This window comes from Phyllostomus hastatus, unplaced genomic scaffold (assembly GCF_019186645.2).
Source record: "Phyllostomus hastatus isolate PE091 unplaced genomic scaffold, TTU_PhHast_1.1 phas_scaffold_555, whole genome shotgun sequence".
NCBI classification, from domain to species: Eukaryota; Metazoa; Chordata; class Mammalia; order Chiroptera; family Phyllostomidae; genus Phyllostomus; species Phyllostomus hastatus.
Window position 1 is genome coordinate 12,887,994 of NW_025334036.1, and position 20,991 is coordinate 12,908,984.

Here is a 20,991-nt window from a genome sequence, read left to right on the forward strand (position 1 = left end):
TCGCCTTCCCACTGCTGCAGCATGACAGCCAAGCCGCAGGTTGTCTGTCCTTCACAGCTCGCGTGAAGGTGGGGGAGCGCCCTGCATCTACTGAGCCACAGTGGAGACCCCAGAGTTCATGGATACGACCTCCTCTCACCGAAGCTGCAGGACTGACGTCTCAGGGAAGGTAAGGCACTTGCTTTAAGGCGGGGCTCTATTCAGACTTGTTGTGAAGGTTTCAATGTGCTCTCTAATACTTAGTAGTCCAGACAACGTGCCTGTGTGAATGCTGTCATGACAAGTATAAATAAGCTCACATTAACACCGGACGCAGAATACAAACAGAAACATTTCTGCACATGGGAAGCAGGAACTCTGATCCTGCTCACGCATGCTGCGTAATTAATCCGGACTATGAAACTGACAGTGACAGTCCGGTGCCAGACGACCTCCTGAGCCTCACCTTAACCATTGTAAGCATCACACAGTATGGCTCTCAATGAAAACTTCTGCCAGAGGCGTACCCATGGGCAGAAATGCAAGTCAAGTGAGCCCTGCAGTCACTTTTAAGGAGGCCAGCCTTTAAAAAACGTCCTGAAACAACAGTATAACTGTCCCTGCAACTATGCTCAGGTGGCTTGGACACTTCAGTGTAACCACCTAAGGGCTCAGGAGCTAGTACACAGGTGGGCGCCGTAGGTGCCAGCTTTCTGACACGCTGCCTCGTCTGGGCAATTACCGTTCTGTGTCCGGGCCGTTCTTCGCTATGATCATCTTAAGTTTCCCCAGGCCGCCCACAGGCGCTCTGTCTGTGCCCGTCGTGAACTGCAGGAACAGCCTCTTCTGCTCATCGGTGAAGGAGTGCACGATTTCCCAGAACTCCCTAGGGAGGGAAGACACACAAATTGTATCACAAATGTGAGTTTCTGGGCCGCGTTAAACCGTGTGAGGAGGGAACTTGGAAGTCAGCATCAGGAATACTAGGAATTCCATATCCGGCATTTAAGGCTCTTTCCTTATGTTGAACAGGAAAAACCAGGAAGCCTAAGTGTCCTACAAGAGCAAATAGTGATGTGAACTGGGGTGCGTCATCAGTGACAAAAGACGAGACCATATCACATGCACAGAAACTGACTCGAAGGAAAGGCTCAGAGGGTGGGGTTGCTCCAAAGTTTCCGCACAGGAACGGACTCAAGACAGAGCCCCCCACCACAGCCTCCCCAAAGCCTCAGTGATGGTGCGCAGGCCGTAGTCCCCCTTGTTACACTTGAAAAACGAGAGACAATCTCAGGAAGAGAATATTTGGATATCCATAAATTTAATGGACAATCACTGGTTCAAAATTTTAGTAGGATAAAAACAGTAAAAACCAGAAACATTTTTAATGTTTAATCGGCAAAAGAGTGATTTAAGTACTGATTTGACAAGTCCTTTGCAGCACCCTGGTGGAGAGCGGCACGTTTCCCACGCCTGTGATCACAGCACTCATGCTCCAGTCTGCATCCCTGTTACCAGACATTGCAGCGCAGGTGTGCGCCGCCCAGACCCTGGCTGCCCACTTAGACTGGCTCCCTTCCCGCAGAGCTCGGCATTCCTCTCCCAGGTAGGACGGAGTAAAAGGTATACCACACTTGGTGGGTTGGCAGGCACGCCTGCAGAGGCAGGGACAGTCCCCGAGGGAAGCAGTGGACCAAAGTGGTCTTTGTGACCAGTCTGGCTACACTGTGAATGAGCTCTTTGTTCAGCGCTTCCTAGCAAATAAGAATGTGCAATCCTGGGATTACTACTGTTATTCGTGTAAGGGTTAAAATTCTGAGTTAACAAGGTGGTGATTATTTGGACAACTGAAAGTGAAAAAACGGTATTCTGCATTTCCACATGAAAGTGATCACAACATCGATGGAGCCCCTAAAGCCTATGCATGTCACAATAAAGAGAAAAACTGATGAAAACACGTGCAATCCAGGCCGGCGTGAAAAGTAGGAAGTGGATCAGCAAACCCCAGGTGACGTGGGAGTTGCAGGGTGAATGCCGCAGCCCACATGGATCGAGCTCCGCCCCAAATACCCACTCTGCAGGACAGCACAGGTCACAGGGTGGCTGGAATGAAGAGCCTCAGAAGCAACGGCAGCGTTGGCAATGCGCCCCGCCTGGAAGGGATGGAAGCAGCTGATGAAAATGGCCCTTGTTCCACAAGGCTCAACTGAGAATCCAATGCAGACAGTCACGCTGATTCCTCCCCAGACTCCCAGATCCAGAAAAATGGAAGGGAAAAAAAAAAATCCCAGAATCCAAAAAAAAAAAGGGCATCCATCCTGCCAGAAGTTCTCTGGCAGAAACAAGTACACCTGAAAAAGTCTCATGAAGAAAGGGAAACCTGTAACCCCAAAAATCCACACGAGGGAAAAATGCTATATTGTTAAGAAGGCACAAAACTCAGGCAGAGGACAAAGGGGAATATTCAAAACTACTGAAAGGAGAAGATATGTAACTGAAGTTTCTACAAGGACACAGAAGTCAGAAACGAAAGACACGCAGACCAAAGCAGAATAGAGAAAAAGTATTTTAACTGCTCACGTGAAAACTTGCACTCGGCAAACTACCCTTGAAACAAAGTCAAAGGACAAATGACAGAGAAGGGGTAACACCTGCAAACTCAGGGAGGAGGTTCACACTCTAACTTGCCAGAATGACCAGTAACAGGGCAGCAGAACGAAAAGACAGGAACAACTTCACATGGCTCTGGGCACAAGAAAAGACACCCCTGATTCCACTCTCATTCACAATGAGGAAAACACAAAGTACAGTAGACTGGAGGAGCATTCCTCAGCCAGCAGGCAAACACCCAAACTTCAGCTAGGTTACATGATGCTCGCTCTTACTGCTGGTGGGTGTGCAGACGGCGCGGTTTCTGTGCCAGACAACGTGGTGGTGTCCAGCAAAACTACATCTATGCCTGTATTGGATGCTCCGGTCCCACCTTCAGCAATGCGCCTTAGTGCCATCCCTCACATGTGTACGAGTAATCCTTGTGTGAGATGATTAACTGCTTCTAATAGCAACACAGTGGGACTAACTGGTGTGGCCATGACACTGAGTGTTCAGCCAAATGGAAGAAAGGGGAGACAGCTCTGCCTTGAGATGGGTGGTTCCTGGGGTGTGTGGGGAAATGTCACGCCAGTTCTGTACCTTGAGAAACACCTGCAAGCAAAAACATTTAATTGAAAAGGTCATACCTCATACCTAAAACTGTCTTCTAAATGCCATTCCCCAATAATTGTTTTACGAAAATGGCTTACTTCAGGCCTGCAGGTAAACTAAAAGAAAATCTCAAAATTTGAAGATCATGGTAAAAGCGTAATAAGATTGAAACAAATTTAATACACAAAATCCCATGAGATCAGAAAAGTCCATCTCAATTGCCAGTATTAAATAACATTAATTGCATACTGTAAAAGAAAATTATTTTCCAAATCGCCGTTTCTCCCCAACCCCAGGGAAATCACAGATTCAGGTAAGGGAGTATTACTAGGAACCAAAATCAGGTGATGAAAGGCACAGAAGGGTGTGAGGAAGTCCGTTACAGCAGTCACAGCGTGATCTGGATTTTGCTTTTCCTCATGAATGCTCCCCCCCGCTCCATGAAAAAGAGCAAACAGGATGGGAAGACGAGACTTGGTGACAGTTCCTTAGACACAACCAGGAAACAAGCTATATACCCCAACCCTCCCATGTGCACAGACAGGAATGCCCACGGGCAGCTCCAAGACCTTGCAGGGAAGGGACGCAAGAACAGAGCGAGGTCCCAGAGAAGGTAGCCTCAGGACCACCAGTTGGTGACTGCAAAGCACCAGCAACATGGTAGACGTACAGGATCAAAAAATACAAGACAGTCCAGGTCCTTGAAACTCTGGAACACCCAATTCACTCCAAAGCAAATCCCAAACAGAGGAGGAACTGCTTAGGTAACATCCACACAGATGACATCAAGAATAATGAAGGCAAATAAAAATAAGGTGGGAGGGGAGGCCATATTTTTTTAATAGTTGTGCCAAAACAGACACAGAGCCCTCCTGACCCTGAGAAGCTGTCCTGGCCTCTCCTCCCTCCTGCAAGGATGGAAAATTTACTTTTAAAAAGTGAGCAATGCAAAGGGACTGAACTCAAATTGAGGTTAAAAATTTTTTTTTTAAAGAGTAGTAAAAGCTATGACAACAGTTCTAGAAGCTGTAATAGAAGTAGGCAACAGTTGGAAATAAAAAGAAACTAGAACCACCAGGCAAATTAAGCCCTGTGAGAACATTAGAGAAAGAGAAGATAAAAACCCTTAAAAATCAAAAAGAAAGGACGCTGCTCTTGTCTGAGGCTCTGCCGCCACCGCCCCCAAGCCTGGCTGTCAACTGGCCTGGGTGGGATGCATAGGACCCAGTGATCACATTTCTGGTGACTTGCGCCCCCCGCCCCCCAACACAAAAATATACATTCACGTAAAAATCTGCACCTGGATATGGCACAGATTTTGTTCCCAGCAGCTAAACGGCCCACGTGTCATTTAGCAGTGTGGACAGCTGTTCAGCAGCCTCCTGCGCAGCCAGAAAAAGAATCTAACTGCCACCACCTGACTAAGTCCCAGGATCTCATGCTTCAGGGGAGGGAGCATGTGGACAGGACAGCCTCGGGACCCATCCAAGTAAGTGCGTGAAGCACCTCGGAGATCTGAGCTTGGTTCATACGGTGTGCCACTGGCGGTGTCCTGACTGACACGGTTCTGGAGGGATGCAGGACGCACCGTTGTGAGCCAGTGGGTGCAGTGTCCACAGGACCAACTGTGACTGAACAAAGAGGTCTACTAAATCTATACTCACATACAAAAATAATTCTTAAAACACAAAGAAACCTCAAAGACCCAGATAGTGTCACTGGTGAATTTGATCAAATATTTAAGGTAGTAAAAGTTGATTAAAAAGTTAATATTCCTTATTATTATGGATTAAAAATTCATCACAAAGTAACAGAGCAATGTATTTATAAACAAGCGACAAGTTGGACTTATCTAGGAATGAAAGGCCAGTAGATCACGTGATTGAACATGGCAAAGCTCAATGGAATTAGCAGAGCAGAAGGGTTCAAATCTGAATCTGATCAAGCCTTCGAAACAAAGTCAGGACCACTTTAAGAGAAACTGCAGTTGCTGCTCCTCACCCCAGAGACGCAGGTGGGGAAGGGGGAGGGCATTTGGAGAGAGAACCTTGGTGACCACGGCAAACATGGACTTGGAGCTTTACCAGTGGCTAGAAAAACACGCACAGACGTGCTTGCCACTCAGCATTTTCATTTTTTATTAATCCTTATATGAATGCTGTACTTGTAAAAGTTCACATTTTCAATACACATTTTAAAAATTTATAACATTTCAGTGGCGTTTTTACATTAATGTAGAGTTTCAAACTCATTCGTTTCATTTCAATGAATTCTTAATAGATTATGTGAAATTGTAAAATACAAAACCAAGATAGCAATAATCCTGGGGGCAAGTTTTCCCTTGGGATTATAATCACTATTTTAAGTCTTTTAACTTTCTAGTAATTGTAGACTCTCTTCAATGAGTTAATATTTCCATACTGACAAAACTAAGCAGCTGCATTTTTGTCTAAACAAAAAGGCACCATGGAGAACAAGCTGATGGTTGTAGATAGGAGAGGAAGGGAACTAAGAAGCACAGATTTCCAGTTAAAAACAGCCATGGGGGCGTCATGCACAGCAGAGGAACAGAGTCAGATAAATATCGTAGTGACTCCGTTCAGGGCCACCTGATCTGCTGTGGCAATTGCTTCCTAAGTTACACAAATGTCTAACCACAACATACTACACCTGAAACCAATATAATACGTGTTAACCATTTCTTTAAATGTAATAATAGGGATTTAAAAAGAAAAATCAAACACCTCACCTGATCAGAACAGAGTCCCTGGTATAGCCACCATCATATTCCGTAGTTTCTTCTAGGGCTTGGAAGTCGAGATTCTGCAAATTCAAAAACACGTCTCAGCATCCTGTCCACCACATCAGTATAGATGACACGTCACTGCAGGGCGCTTTTGCAGGCGCCGCTTTCTTACCCGGCTTCCACATATGAGCAGTTCAATCTCCTCTGGTCTGAACAGGTACTTTAAGGGAGATTCATTGGTCACCATATGAAAACCTCTCCGAAATGCCTTGAACTGTTTTTCTACTGATTTATTGAGAATGTAGTCAGAATAGAGATTGACAAATTCCTGCAGAAAACATTAACCAAAAAAACCCATGAATTATGCAAACAAAACACAAGAAGCTAATGGGCTTCATGGCTTTATTATATTTGTGTTTATTTTCCCAAAGAAAAAACATGCGAAAACATCTTTAAAAATTTGAATTACGTGCAAAGGAAAATGCCTTCAACGATTTCCCAGCTGTCTGCAATACTAGTGCTAACTGGTAAACGGGGTGTACATACGCACTAACACATGAGTGTTTCCATTCTGGCGCTTCATTAAATAAGACATCACGCCACTCGGAGTCCTCTCTGCTGGCTGCACACACCAAGAGCCACACAGGGTGCGACAAGATGACTCTGAAGAAACCAGGGAGTTTCATGGTTGCTCTTCTGGAATATTTGGGACACTAGCTGCCTACTGTACCCAGTTCGGCAAGAATCTGTCTTACTTGACAAGTTACACCAAATTATCAGGGGAAACCCACTTTTTATTCTTAATGAGTAAATCGTTTATCAAAAACTAGTAATCTAAACACATTTTTAAAGGTTAACTATATATTCATCATAATGGTCCTGCTACGTTCTGATTATTCCCTTGTGTCCAGAGAGAACACACAAATGTTATTTGAAGAATACCACACTCGTGTGCCACCACTACATACTTGGTGAGGAGGACCATTTGGCTTCATGCGTTGTGTTGCAGCTTCGTGGAGCCACAATTCACCCCCACTCCCCTGTCCCTCCCCACAATGGGCTGGGCGCCCCACTGCACGCTGTCCTACCAGCTTACTTCCCAGATTTAGAAACTGGCTGCTGCATTTTCAAGAGGTTAGTTACTTGCCTTCTTGGGACTTCGTACAGACGGTATGAGATGCTGTACTTTGCTGTGTGTAATGCGCTCACGTCTGTTTTTAGCCCAAACTTTTCAGGAAAAAGATCTTACATTTTAATTTTTAATTCATTCATTCATTCATCCGTGTTTATTTATTTATTTATTCTTGCAAACAAAACGAACTACTATATTCCAGGGTATTATTTTGTATACAGATATCATTGTTTTCTAGAGTTACACTTTTAATGCAAAAGCATTAACAAGTTAAAAAAATTCATATAGATAGAGAATTAGTGCTACTCATCTCTTATTCCTGAAAAATTTGGGTTTTTTAAACAAAGGCTCATTATACACAGCAAAAGATGGTGGTACTTTTAGAGCCACAAGCATTATGTTCTGAAATTCTGTTCAACAGACAGACACAGCGATACAAAAACATTCACTACCTTCCTGTTTTCGTTTGTGATGGGAATTTTGTCCCCGTTTTCCTTCAGGTCGTACATCATCGGGTTGCCGAACAGGTCTGTCTGCGATATCTGGAAAGTGATCATCATGTCGTCCTCCACGTTCCCTTCATACTCCAGTAAGTCTTTCAGGCTCTGATAAAGAACCTACCGGCAAGAAAGAAGGCCAGGGTCATCGCAGAATCACAAAACACAGATCGCAGCCTCCTGTGTCCCAAACATTTGACAACACACTCTCTCTTGAGGGGCCCCTCCCACTCAAGTTTAGGGATGGACTCTCCACTGCACTCGGGGTCCGGGCCAGGGAGCCTGTGGCGGGAGGGCCAGACACACTAACTGCAGCCACCCAGGTCCCTACTCCGGCATCACCTGGTAATTTCAGACGATCTCATTTAAAAAAAAAAAAAAAAGTTTAAAAACACTTAAAACCTTCCTGCTTGCTGACAGCAATACATTGATACATACAAAAAATTTCCCCTGTGATGTTGTAAATGGTAACATGGATCCCCAGCGAAAAGACTTACAGGGTGAGAGTCTCCCAAATCTCGGAAAGTTCCTTTCTTCCCCATCAGCTTCCTGTAGACCACCATGGGGAAGTGCACGTCCAGTATGCAGTTGTTGTAAATTGCCAGGCCCAGGACTATGCCAATCAGAGTGAACTGACCCTCAGTTTCAAAAGAGGATGGATTAAACCAAAACAGTTTTGTACATTCATCATATGTGAACATACCTAGAAGAAACCATTTTGAAAAATACATTACTCTTATACTTTAAAAGAGCGATGAACAATACAAATATAAAATGACACCTGAACTTATATAGTGTACGCAATTATAAACCTGCAAAGGTAGGACTGTATATATTTTAAAGAAGCCAAGGAAACAAGCAATTTTTGTGGCATTTTCCAAGAAGTTTCAGAAAATATTTATTAAATTCAAGTTCTCTGATCTTGTAATACAAATGATAGTAACTGCATTCATACTTGATCCACTGAAAGGGTGAAAAAGCAAAGAGACAGGAAATTATTTTCAAGATGTTTCACTCAAAAAAACACTTTAACTCATATGTACTGTTTTAAAGGACAATTTTGGATTTCATTAAGGGAGAGTTCTGTTATTTCGGAAGTGCTCGGTGACCCCATGAAACGGCTCCCGCACCTCCCTAGCCAGGCCAGACGTGGCCATGTGCAGAAGCTGAGGTCTGTCCGATACACCTGGGCTGCGTCCCACCATTGAATTGACAACATTTTCATTTTACTAAAGTGTTTTCTAGTTGGTACTTGAAAACTAGGTTAAAATGGTTTAAGAATTAGATCCGAAAGAACGGGGTATTTTAAACAACTGCAGAAATCCATATAGCCCATAAATAAATCAATTATAAGATTTTTAAAAGCTTAACAATAGGTATTCGTTTTCATTCAGTCTGAGTTAAATATAAAAGGAACTTTAAAACTATTCCAAATTAAGCTAGGATGTTTTTCTATTGCAATTTAGTATTCATGAATATTATCCAATTTGTAGTTGAATTTCACTTTACATTTAAACTTTTTACAGTCCTAAATTACAGCATAACGTGGAGTACTAAAGGATTCATGTAGTTATAAATACAGCATTGAGAAGGTGAAAACCAGCTTAAGATAATTACAGCTAATTAATAAATAAGGTGAAACTTCATAAATGTACAAAAGCAACACACTAAAAATTCATTATAATACACATTTCACAGGTGAACACCCTTCTCTGTCTGAAAGGCAACTGGAAGTACAAGGAGATTCCACTCTGGACACCTTTTCAGGTTCCAGGAAAAAAACCACTACCACGCATAAAGACCACGAGTCTTCTAAATTTTGCTATTTCTGTGCCATCATATCAAGTACAAATGTGTACTGCATGTTTTTTCTTATAAGGATTTCGAAATATAATGGAAATACACTTTAGAGCTAAAGTCTAACATTTCTAGATACATCAGAACCTAGTGCTAAGGTTTACCAGACTTTAGGAAGCTTATAAATTAATTTCCTGTCTCAGAAAATGGTGTCTTGGTTCACTCTGAGCAAATGACACAGCCTTGTGACTATGAATTAAGAGTAGCCACAATACATTGTCTCACCATAACTGCAGTGGTCATGAACTGAGAACGTCTAATTCCATTTGCAAGTATACGTGTACATTGTGACCAACTGAGGGTGACAGCAGTGAAGCCAGTTCAAACTGAGGAGCTATGGCGCTTGGGAAGTCACCTGCCTGACTGTGGGTTCTGTCCTCACAACTTAGAGGGCACCTTTTGAGGAAGAGCCCCTGTATGGGTTCTGCCTTCAGTCTCCAAAGTGACACCCAGGGGCTCCATTGCAGAGAGGAGATCGGTCAGAATGACTCAACCCACCACCCGGGCTGGCTCTCCCTGTCAGAGAAATTCAAAATCTGCAACATGCGGACCAGACTTCCCCAACTGTGCTGAGAGGGAACTCCTCTGGGAGGCAAAAGTTATCAATCAGATGCAGGAGAGAAAAGGCTTGCGGAACTGTGGTTAAGAACCCCAATTGGGTGCCGTCAGCCAGCACCCCCAGACTCGGGCAGGACACACCTCCCAGGCATTCCCCACATCTTCAGACCCCTGCTCTAGGGTACCCCAGTTTCAGGAAGGCTGTGAGTCGAATCAATGTTTTAGAGGAAGAGCAAAGAAAACCTGACGCTCCAGTCTAAAGTACTCTGAGTTTATTTATCTAAAGGAGAATCTCCTATAAAATATGGAGGTAAGTAATCTAAACAAGAACTTGAGTAAATGAGGCAAACTAGTCCCAGAAACCCCCCACCAGAACCACCTGTCGCTGCTCTTCCTAAGCGGGCACATCTGCATCCAGGCACACATCCTTCTTTCAGAAAGACGGCGCGTCTCTAAAGTATTTACCAATATCCGGATTGAAGATTTCCTCCACAACCAGCTGAAAAAATTCTTTGGAAACACCACCCTCATCAACTCCTTGTTCTCCTTCGAACTCCACATACAGCTGTTTCTTCAGGTCCGCAGGGTTTTCCATGGCGATCATCTCTAGCTGGAGAGTGGAAAGACAGCGAAGAGAAGGTGACTGCCAGTGTTGGGAGAAAAACCAACTAAAAACAGAAGCAAAAGAAACACGGGAAGCAGGGTGAGGGGCAGTTTCAAGGTCCTGACTTTGGTTGCTTTTAACTGGGAAAAAGCAGGAAAGTGGTAAAACCCCAGTAAAGGAAAGTGGTAAAACCCCAGTAAAGACCAAGACTTAGTTTGAAATAGGGGGGAAACAGGACAGAAATTAAAGTGGCATAGAATATTAAAAGGGTTACATTTTAAGTTCTGATGTCTTACTGTTGGGAACCACTCTGCCTGGTTTCAGAAGCTGTGACCTACCATGGCTGGGTGAGCAACCTTCTGACCATAAGCCCTAAGGTCGCTCCGAGGAGACAAAGCTCACCTCCCTGGCAGGGGTGCTGCTTCTGCTGCTTCTACTTCATCCCTATGTGGCCCCCAATGCTTGATTGCTTAGCCAATAACAGACAAGATTTCCCCAAGGGGGGAACGACCTAAGACAGGCACGATCACATGGGAGGCCCCCAAGGATAGACTTTGGAGAGCACAGCAAAAGGGGTGATCTACCCTCGCCCCTCAGCGTTGACAAAGCCTGAGGCCTCATTCTGTCTGCAAAAAGTCTCCATGGACAGATGGCAGTGCAGCCCTGTACTGGAAAGGGTGGGTTCTCGAGGCGATCATCCCTAAGATAGAATATGTAAAATCCTGGAAACCTGCTTTGTTTAGAATGCTCTCAAGTAAGGGTCCCAAGCAAGAGAAGTAAGGTTGTTCCTCAAAGTTTTATAGCTCTGTATCTATCTGACCCTAACTCAAAAAAGGGCTATCTTATCTAGTTTGATCCTTACTGCCTGACAGTGATTAATGAGCTTTACCTGTATTCATGTACAAACGAACCCAATAAAAGCCCATTGAAGGCTCCTGCCCCTTCTCCTTTGAGAGATCAGCCACCTTGCCTTCCCAGGCAGATCATGTCCTGGTAGACATATTCTCAGATGGCCAAACCCCCCCACTCCCTATATCTTAGGAAATTGGTGGCATATAGTAGAAAATCAATCAGCATTTTTGTCATCTACAGGAAAGTTGTACCATAGTGTTAGGACATATAAGTCGGTGAAATTCGTGACTACTTATTTAGCAAAAACACTGCAAATGTATTTTGAGTTCAAAATTGTCCCCTATGTAGTTTTTTTTTACATTAGAATAAAGAGATTTAATATTAAGCCATAAAAAATTTGAATAGGGAACCCATTGATGATCTGTAAAGCTTACTATAGATTACCACACATTTTACTCTTAATTTCTTGCCAATTATGAAACCCTAGTTTCTATAATCTTTACCAGTTATTTCTTGATTTCTTTACATATACAGAATAATGAATATATGTAGTGATTTGTGTTATCAAATGAATAATCACATCACACCAGATTCTCCCATGAACTATTCTGCAATTTGCGTATCTAAAATTCACTAATAGACACCTGACTGACCGACCACCTTACTCACTAAATCAACGTTAAATGCCTTTTGGCTGAAAGAATTTACAAAATCTGCCAGAACAGAATATTTAAGGGTGCTCAGATTTATTGGCAACTATTCCAAACATTTCTGAGCAATATACAAACATCAGTGGAACAGACATACTCTTAAAATAATTATTTTAGAGTTAGGACTAATTTAGAAATAGTTCGGACATTCCAGTGTGTCTACAACCCAGTACTGGGCAGCCCAGCCCAGTCAGTGGTTTGCCACCTACACTGGGGTCAGGGGTGAACAGAATGCACCCTGCATGGTAATGACATGTATTCGTGAGACTGGCTCCAATGGTATGTACGAACACATGTGTGCTGGATATTATATAAACGGTGTGTGACCAGGGGTTACAGAAACACTTTAAGAACAAAGACCAAAATGATCTCCCGGAAGTCAGCAATTTGGATTCTGTGCTGCTGTGCATTTATAAACTTCAGCCTTAAAGTCCGCTCTAGGCCACGGTGGTCCCTAACTTCCATGGAAATGCCACATTCCCCCCTGCACCAGGGTGTCTGTTTCTGAGGGAGCGTGCTGTGGACATCTGGAGCCTGAGGACTGCACACCAGTCCCAACCAACCACTTCCAACCTTCCAAACTCGATCAAGCCACTCCATGAAGCCTTGGCTTCCTTGTCCACAAAAGAACGGGATAATACTCCACAAGGCAAAGCTGTGAAGGCGTACCAAAAATACACGGGCATGCAAACTATTACCTTTTAAAACAGCTAAAATCTTTCATTGAAAGAGTTTAGAGCATAGTTCCAAGTTTTGAAAACCTTGGGAAAGAAAAATAATTCCAGATGGAAACATGCTTCAAGACATAGAATTGAAGGGCACAGAGTATCAGGATCCTGGGCATCAGAATTTCCCGTCTCTGCTCCAATGAGGCTAACCTGTCAGGCCAGCCTCGCACCCCGCTGTGGAGCCCACAGCTCATCTCTCCCCACCCTGGGCATTAAAGCATGTGAGTCGGTGCTTACACATGGCTTAAAAAACTGGTTGAGCAGATGCCAGGCACTCAAAGATGACCAAAATGATCATCTGATGACACAGGAAGCTTCTTCCTACAGCAGCTGCTCACTCATTTGATGAGAGACCCTGACCTCCGATGCTGGGACCGACAACCATTTAAAGGGTTTGGCGGGGAGATCCCCCGGGGTTCAGTGGCTCTGTATTCTGGACACTGGACAGCGAAAGCCCACTGACCTTCATTCTTAACAAAACACCGCAGGCCCGCACAGTCCCACCAACCCAGGGCCTCTCCGCCTTAGTGCCAAAGTGTTTAAGGCAGTATGTTCTACCCTTGTGATAATTATAAACATGATTATATGTTTTCTCTTTTGCTCTTTGCTCTAGTGTTGACTGTAGAGTGACGATAATTATATGTTGTATTGATACATGAAGCACCTAGAAGAATTCCCTGTATTGTCATATAACAATCCACTCCTGTTATTGTTACTTTTATTTTAACAGTTTTGAAATGTTTCTTATTCTCAGTTAAAACTGAAATGATTCAGACACCGGCACGAAAAGGTCCCAGTAAAGCCCATACCATGCCAGTACACAGCAGCGACATGCTGGACACTACTCCATGCACTGTACATGCATCTCCTGAGTCCCCGCCCTGGCCGCAGGGGGCCGGTGGTACACCTCACCCCTACCAAGCTGTGGAGGGTAAGCCCCTCGCTCAAGGCAGAAGAGGAACCAGAAGAGCAGAGACTGGACCCATGCCTCAGACCGGTGATGAGCAGTCTTTTCCGAAATCATGAATGACTTTTGATTTTATGCTTTCTTGTGTCTTAACTTTTTACATTAATTATATATTAGTTTTAGAATCAGTATCATTCAAATGTAAGTATGTAAAAAGAATAATTTGGAAAATACTTCATCACTTACAGATCCATGGGGAGCCTTTTAAAAAAATTACTGCTAATTGTGGTAAATTTATATACCATAAATTTAGCAACAAGTGTTTTGGCAAAGGCCATCATTATGTAAGACTACATTTCCATTTTCCTTAAAATAACCACTTTCAACTCGCTGTTCAACTGGAGATGAAAGAATTGTAAAGGTATCAATATATCACTCTGTGTAATAAATACCATACCACTTAAAACTGACTTTCCAAAATCAAAAGTTGTCTCGAATGTAGTATATTCAGAAATTAGAAGAAATATGGCAGTGAACATTGTGAACAAGAAATTTGTATGCATCCTTGAATTGAACTCATTTAATAAATATGTGTACCTAGAATTTCCTATGTAGGTTTTCTGGGAGCTGTGTGTACTCTGTATCACTGAACTGCAGACACTGGCAAGATGACAGATTGCTGGGGCAACCAGAACAGCGGGCTGGGTGCAAGGACAACCACCCTTCCTGTAGGACTTCCTCTTCATTCTAGGACTCCCAATTTCATCACCTGTTGGATAAAATGATTTCTAACCGTTTAAATGGCTGTGATGATGAAATCCTAGAAAGGCCATTTTTTTGTAAACTGACCTGACATCAAAAAGTTCCCAGAATCAGGTGGAGAGGATGACAGTTCAATATAAAAATACACTTTGCCAGTCCTGGTTGGTTGAGTGCAGGCTGTGAACCATGAAGTGGCTGGTTTGATTCCCAGTCAGGGCACATGCCTGGGTCCCCAGTAGGGGTATGTGAGAGGCAACCACACACTGATGTTTCTCTCCCTCTCTTCCCCTCTTTCTCAAGGTAAATAAAATCTTTGAAAAAAAAAAATATACTTGCCACATTTACAAGAGTCAAAAGGAAAACCCCAATGTTTAAAATCTGATGGTATCCTGGATACTACTCATGTCAAATCCATCCTCATGCACAGCTGGAAAAAGCCCTTGGTGCTAGTGAAACCTCAGGGCACCGCTGAGCACACAGTCCACTCTGACACAGGAGCACCTGGGACCCCTGGGGAGGGCTGGACTCGAGACTGCTCACACACCACCAGTGGGGGATTCCAGCTGCAGACTAGAACGGGACTTTCAGGTCACCCAGAGACATGCAGTGTTCCCAGTTGTCTAGGAGGCCGAGTCTCTTCTATCTGAAATCCCAGGGTTCTCCCAATGCTGCCACTAACTTCCGCAGGCCGGAAAACTGCATTTCACTTCCCTCACACGTAATCCTGAGTTTGGTAAGCGTCACTGTTCGGAACTATCGGATGGTGCTGAGAATCTACGTGGGTCCAGTTCATTCCCCTGTTCTACTCTGAGGACAGAAATGGGGCATGAAGTTCTTGCTTTCAGTTAGAATGAGCATGAGGAACAGGAATGCCACGACGCAGTGACCACGTGAGACAGTTAACTGCACCCAGTGGCTCAGGGTGATCTCCCTCCAAAAGCACTGCAGGTGGGTCGAGAAGACCCAAGAGTGTTTTCAACTACAACTCGGGGTGTCGTCAGGGATGGGGCCCGGGTAAGCTGTTATGAGCAGAGCCTCTGGGTGGGGCTTTGCATCTCTGCCTGTCACCTTGGTTTGTTCTGATTCCCAGTTCTGGACTCTCCTGGCTGATTCCACCTCTCAGCCATTTCTCTGGGCCTTCAGTCTCTACTCCGATTCTGGGACTGAGGTCCTGACTCATTGGCACCAAGCCTGATACCACCACAAGCCCACCCTGCACCCGAGGTCCTCAGTCACACCGGGGCACCACCCTGGAGCGGGGCACCCACACTGGAGCCCTGGGTTTGAATACATGGCAGACCCTTGGTTGGTTTGGGGTTTTGGACTTTGTGTTTTTTTGCGGGGGCGGGGGGGGCAAAGTTCCCCTTCAGATGTAAAGGCAGTCAGGAGCACCTCCCAGATGGCAAAATACTACCCTCTTCCAGATACTCATACCCTCAATCTTCTGGCATAAGAAGTAACTAAAGTTTTTCTTACACACTCTTTCCCTTGGGAATGTTCTAAGAAAAATGACTCTTTGCCTGTAACAGGACACACAAAAAGATGTTCTTACAGGGAGTAAAACCCTGTGAAAGCCTCACCCCCTTAGGACTGTCCCCAGTCCGTGCAAGCTGGGTTGTGAGCTCAGGCTGATCACTGGACTATTCTAAGAAACAGCAGTAAAAAAAAAACATCGTGACAATCAGTCCTGGGGGAAGTAACCCAGGAACTCCAGGGTCTGGGGTAGTTCTGAGATGACTCTCAGCGCAGAGACAACTTACATTTTCTGTTTCACTGATTCTGAAGTTCACTTTTCTCTTTGCGCATCCCAACATCTCTGAAATCAGGACGCACCGTACAGCAGACAGCATCGCACAATGGACGGCATTTTTCTCTTTTTAGTAATAAGGTAACAGCACATCCTACAATCAGTCTTGTCTTAGGTTTAATAAAACACAGTAAAAACACTAATTCCTGTGTTGCTATCCAAGACAGTTCTGTTAAGAACCCCAGTGGGAACGATTTGCTAGATGGTATGTGACAACGGTGAACGCATTAAAAATAAACAAGCGAACAAAAGGCCTCCCTCTGTGATTATGCACTGACACCCCCCCCCCCCAAAGCTAGGCAGCCTCACCAGGAACAATGGGGACACCAGACCCCACAGCAAACACGCTCGGGAGCGCCCGGCAGCAGAAGCACCTGCGTGAGTGTAGCTGGCAGGGCAATAGTGTGAACATTCCATGTGAAATGTTACACGGGCTGCTTGAGTGGGTCATGGTTATGTTGCAGGATGACATGCTCACGAGCCCACTACGAAAGACTGGGTAATAAAAAGGGGCTCTCTCTGTGTCGGACCATGGGTGTGGCAGCTCCCCTCTGGGCCTCACTTGGCAACCAACACCCCCGAATCCCGAGGCTCCTCCCAGCTCCTGCATTACGCGCTCTGCGAGGTTCCCACTTCCTCTCCTCTTCCCGGCCCCAGTCCATAGTTCAAAATGAACAGGTCCTAAGCAAGTGGGCAACTGGTCTGCTGCCCAGACTAGGACAGAAAGCAAAGGAGGAGACTTTAAAATAGCCAAGTACACCCTCAGGGACTAAGATGTTTAAGATCCATCAGCACTTTTGAAGTCCACCTGACAGGCTGATCTTCAACCACTTCCTGCTGCTAGAATACCATGACTGTACTGAATTTTTTTTTAAAGGGCAATTATCAATTTGACTCCCAAGATCTTTTGTCATCTTTTTAAATCTTTTCACATTGTGTTTTTTTGGGTGGGGGGGCAGAGGAAGGAAGGAAGGAAGGAAGGAAGGAAGGAAGGAAGGAAGGAAGCCAGGAGTTGGGAGCAGGGCCTGCTGAGTGTGGCCCCGAGGCCCTCCCAGGACTGCTCCCCGGCTCGGCCAGCTGCCGCCGCGCCAGGACTTACTGGTGAACAGCAGGTCACACCACACTCAGCTCTGACATAATCACATAGAACTTGCTTAAAAAACAACCTGCACACCTGTTTAACAGCTCACAGTGCATTTTACCCTAACACCCGAAAAGGGAACCCTTGAAAACCAAAACGGGCTGCTTCCTCAAAACCCTAGACGACAGTTTTAAAAACAGAATAAAGTACCTAGATTTGTTGGTCCCTCACCTTGCTTTACTAGTGGAGGACGGTAAGGCCTAGCAGATAGCACATTTACAAAGCAGACAGCTGCTCTAACCTCTGGGTTGACTCTCGCCCACAGGCCCGTCACTGCCCTCCCAAGGCCAGGCAGAGCAGCCCCTGGGAGCCGGGGGCAGGACCCAACCCTAGACGCGCACAGAGCGCGTGGCTCTGGGACGCACGTCTGCTGCCACGGGAAGCTCCGAGAGGCCCCACACTTCCCAGGAGCCCACTCCCGGCCTGACCCACTGCGCCGTGCGTCTAACAAGCTGCCCAATCACGAGCCATGGCGTGCGCTGTTACTGCGCTACTACGCACGGAGCTCAAAACCACCTAAGCGCAATGAGCAGACACCAGAAAGCAAGCGAAGGTTTTAAAGTATCGCTACTTCCTACCTGTCCGTGTGTTTTGTTAGCACAGAAGACTGCCTGCCTCTCAGTATGAGCTGACAGCGAACTCTGCTTGAAGCTGCTGATGCAGCAATGCCAGGGATGTCTGCTGTTAGGACTACAATGAACCCCATGACCACGTGCCTTATGACAGATATAAATTCTGTCACAACGCACGGCGACTGGTCTCTGCTTTCCGGCCAGGCCCACCTCCTTAAATGGGGCACTGAAATTCTTATTTTCAGCGGGGGAAGGAGCGAGCAAGGAAACCCACATGGGGAAACAGGGCGCTGGAAGGCAGCTACTGGTGTTCCCAGTCTCCTCCCAGCTCGGCCGCTCTGAACTGGGGCGACAGAGACTGGCACCCTAAATTCCGAGATTCCTGAAGTAGGTGCTCTTCTCCCACGAGTCCCAGCAGCTCCGAGGTCCTGAGGGGCCCGTGTGGGTCTGAAAGAGGGGAGAAACGACCCCGTGGGGCAGCACCACACTTGCACGCTCAAGTGACCCAGCAGGACCTGGCGAGCAGCGCGCGCCGGATGAGCCGGGCCCTCGCCGACCCCGCAGGAGAAGCTGGGACCTCGCCCGGGGCAGCACAAACAGCGTATGACCTGCCTTCCTGCGCGCTGCTCCTGGCTGAGGCTCCACAGCAGCACTCACTGCTGCCTCTCCCCCCACCCCCGGTTGTGCTTGGGCCCTTCCCCAGCCAGATCCCCTTCTCTCCAGACCGGAGAAACTTCGGGGTGCGTTGTCAAGATTTAGAGAATCCATTCTTTATGAAAGAGGGGGATCGATATAAAAAACAACCAATACTTTGTTGAACATACTGATGAAGCTGGACAGAAACAACTAATGTATGACACTCACATTTACAATGTAAAAAACGTCCAAAGGAGCCCTGACTGGTGTGGCTCTGTGGATTGAGCACCAGCCTGAGGACCAAAGGGTCACCGGTTCGGTTCCCAGTCAGGGCACATGCCTGGGTTGTGGGCCTGGTCCCCAGTGGGGCGCACTCAAGAGGCAACCACACACTGATGTTTCTCTCCCTCTCTATATCCTTCCCTTCCATCTAAAACAAATAAATCAAATCTCTAAAAAAAATTTTTTTAAAAGCGAGCCCAAAGGAGCCCTGACTCGGGAAGGTGGGCACACAATACAACATACAGATGATGTGCCACAGAACTGTCCCCGAGACCTATGTAACTTTATTAACCAGTGTCGCCCCAAAAAACTCAACAACAAAAAAATGTCCACGTGCTCCTGTGTTCCGTAACATTTTTAAAGGGTCACTTCTGGAAGGCGCTCCCGGGACCGGGTCACCACGTGCAGGCACTGGGTCTAGCACCGACTTTCAGGCGGCAGCCCGACGACTTACCCGGACGAGCGCGTCGTCTATGATGTGGTCGCGTCTGACTTTGAGCCTCAAGTACGGGTTCAGCTGCTGCCCTTGAACTAAGCTGTAGAGGACAGTGATTCTCCGCTCACTGTACATGCGAATTCTATTGTCATAGTACAAGCCCAAGTTCTTTGTCACAGCGTTCAGTATAAAGGGGCAAGTCATGAAAGAGAACTTGTTCTCGGTCTCTACTTTGAAAAAGGTGTAATCCTTGTCCATCTCCAGAACATCGTTCAGTGGCTCGTTGACGAACTCTTCGAAAGGGATGAGAGGCTTCCGACAGTCCAGGGTCTTCACGCCCAGCTCCGTCTCCAGGGGGTCCACGCGCGGGCCCTTCTTGCTCCTCCGCTCCTCGCCCAGCAGCTCCTGCAGCGTCAGCTCGCTGGACTCGGGGATGGGCTCCTCGTCGTCCTCCTCGTTGTGCTCCGTGTCCACCTCCCCGCCCACGACGTTTGCATAGTAAACCATTTTCAAGCACTTCGAGGCGGCGACGATGGCATCGTCGTCGTTGACCAGGTTCCGCTCATTGCCCAGGTTCCGGTTGTTGAACTCGTTGCTGATGACCTTGTAGGTGATGAGCTGCTGGAACGTCTCCATCATCCTCCGGATCTGGTCTGCGCTGTACTCGGACCACAGTCTGACCAGTTTCCCTTGGGCCGCCAGCGGCAGCTTGCTCATGGCTTTGCAGAACAGGGGCAAGGCCATTTCCAGGTACTCGGGGCTGTGGAGGTTTCTGTTCTCCATGACAATGATGAACAAATTCAGGTAGTTGGGGTCTCGGGAGTACACGTTGTGGTACGTCAAGTCACACTCCACGTTGGGTGACAAGTACACCAGCGCGTTGAGAAAGGCAGTTTCTATCTTTTCATTCGAGAGCAACCTGGTGTAGACCCTTCTGATGGCCTCGATGTCCACGGACACGTCCTCGGGGCCCAGCTTCTGCAAGGCGTCGCCTGGGGAGCCGTCGCTGTTCCTCGAGGAGGAGGCCTCGGAGTCATCTTCCATGGCGGCGGCCGAGCACGCGGCCTTCTCCTTCTCGTCCTCGTCCTTGTCCTCGTCCTTCCCCTGGAGGGACTTCAGCTCCTCCTTGGTGTGCTGCCTGGCCTTCCGGAAGCTCTGCACCAGCGCCTCCGCGCTGGAGAACACTCGCCCGATGACGCGGATCAGAGGGGAGTAATCCTCTCGCTCTCGACATAATTCCAGGATTTCATACACGATTTCCTCCGTCAGGTAAGTCACATCTAAAAGAGGAAGAGAGAGAACATTCACTTTTAGAACATACGTTTGTGCATTTGGTTTCAGTAAGTTCTAGGGAAAAGGAAGAGTGCTGAACATTTTACCTTCAATACCATTTACGACTTCCAACCCTTTTTAACGAGTATCTAATACTCAGATTCAACAAAACATCATGCTTCCCTGTTTTTCCCTAAACTGCGAACAACAGCAAACTCACCGCCTTTCACCTTCTTTCACTAACACACAGCCCGTAATGGACTCAAACGCTTTCACACGCGTGTGAACACACGTGTGAACACATGTGCC

The 20,991-nt window shown here is 46.2% G+C and overlaps 1 protein-coding gene across 3 annotated transcripts in view; it reads right to left on the bottom strand.

Moving 5' to 3' along the window:
* UBE3A (ubiquitin protein ligase E3A) overlaps positions 1-20,991 on the bottom strand; it is a 55,221-nt gene that overhangs the window by 1,995 nt on the left and 32,235 nt on the right. For all 3 annotated transcript variants that reach the window (XM_045824766.1, XM_045824764.1, XM_045824765.1), the window contains 7 exons: positions 19,429-20,690; positions 10,439-10,583; positions 8,056-8,261; positions 7,514-7,678; positions 6,102-6,257; positions 5,933-6,006; positions 722-865 (listed from right to left, as the gene is read on the bottom strand). In XM_045824766.1, the coding sequence (XP_045680722.1) occupies positions 722-865; positions 5,933-6,006; positions 6,102-6,257; positions 7,514-7,678; positions 8,056-8,261; positions 10,439-10,583; positions 19,429-20,690 (2,152 nt within the window). The remainder of the gene's footprint in view (positions 1-721; positions 866-5,932; positions 6,007-6,101; positions 6,258-7,513; positions 7,679-8,055; positions 8,262-10,438; positions 10,584-19,428; positions 20,691-20,991) is intronic.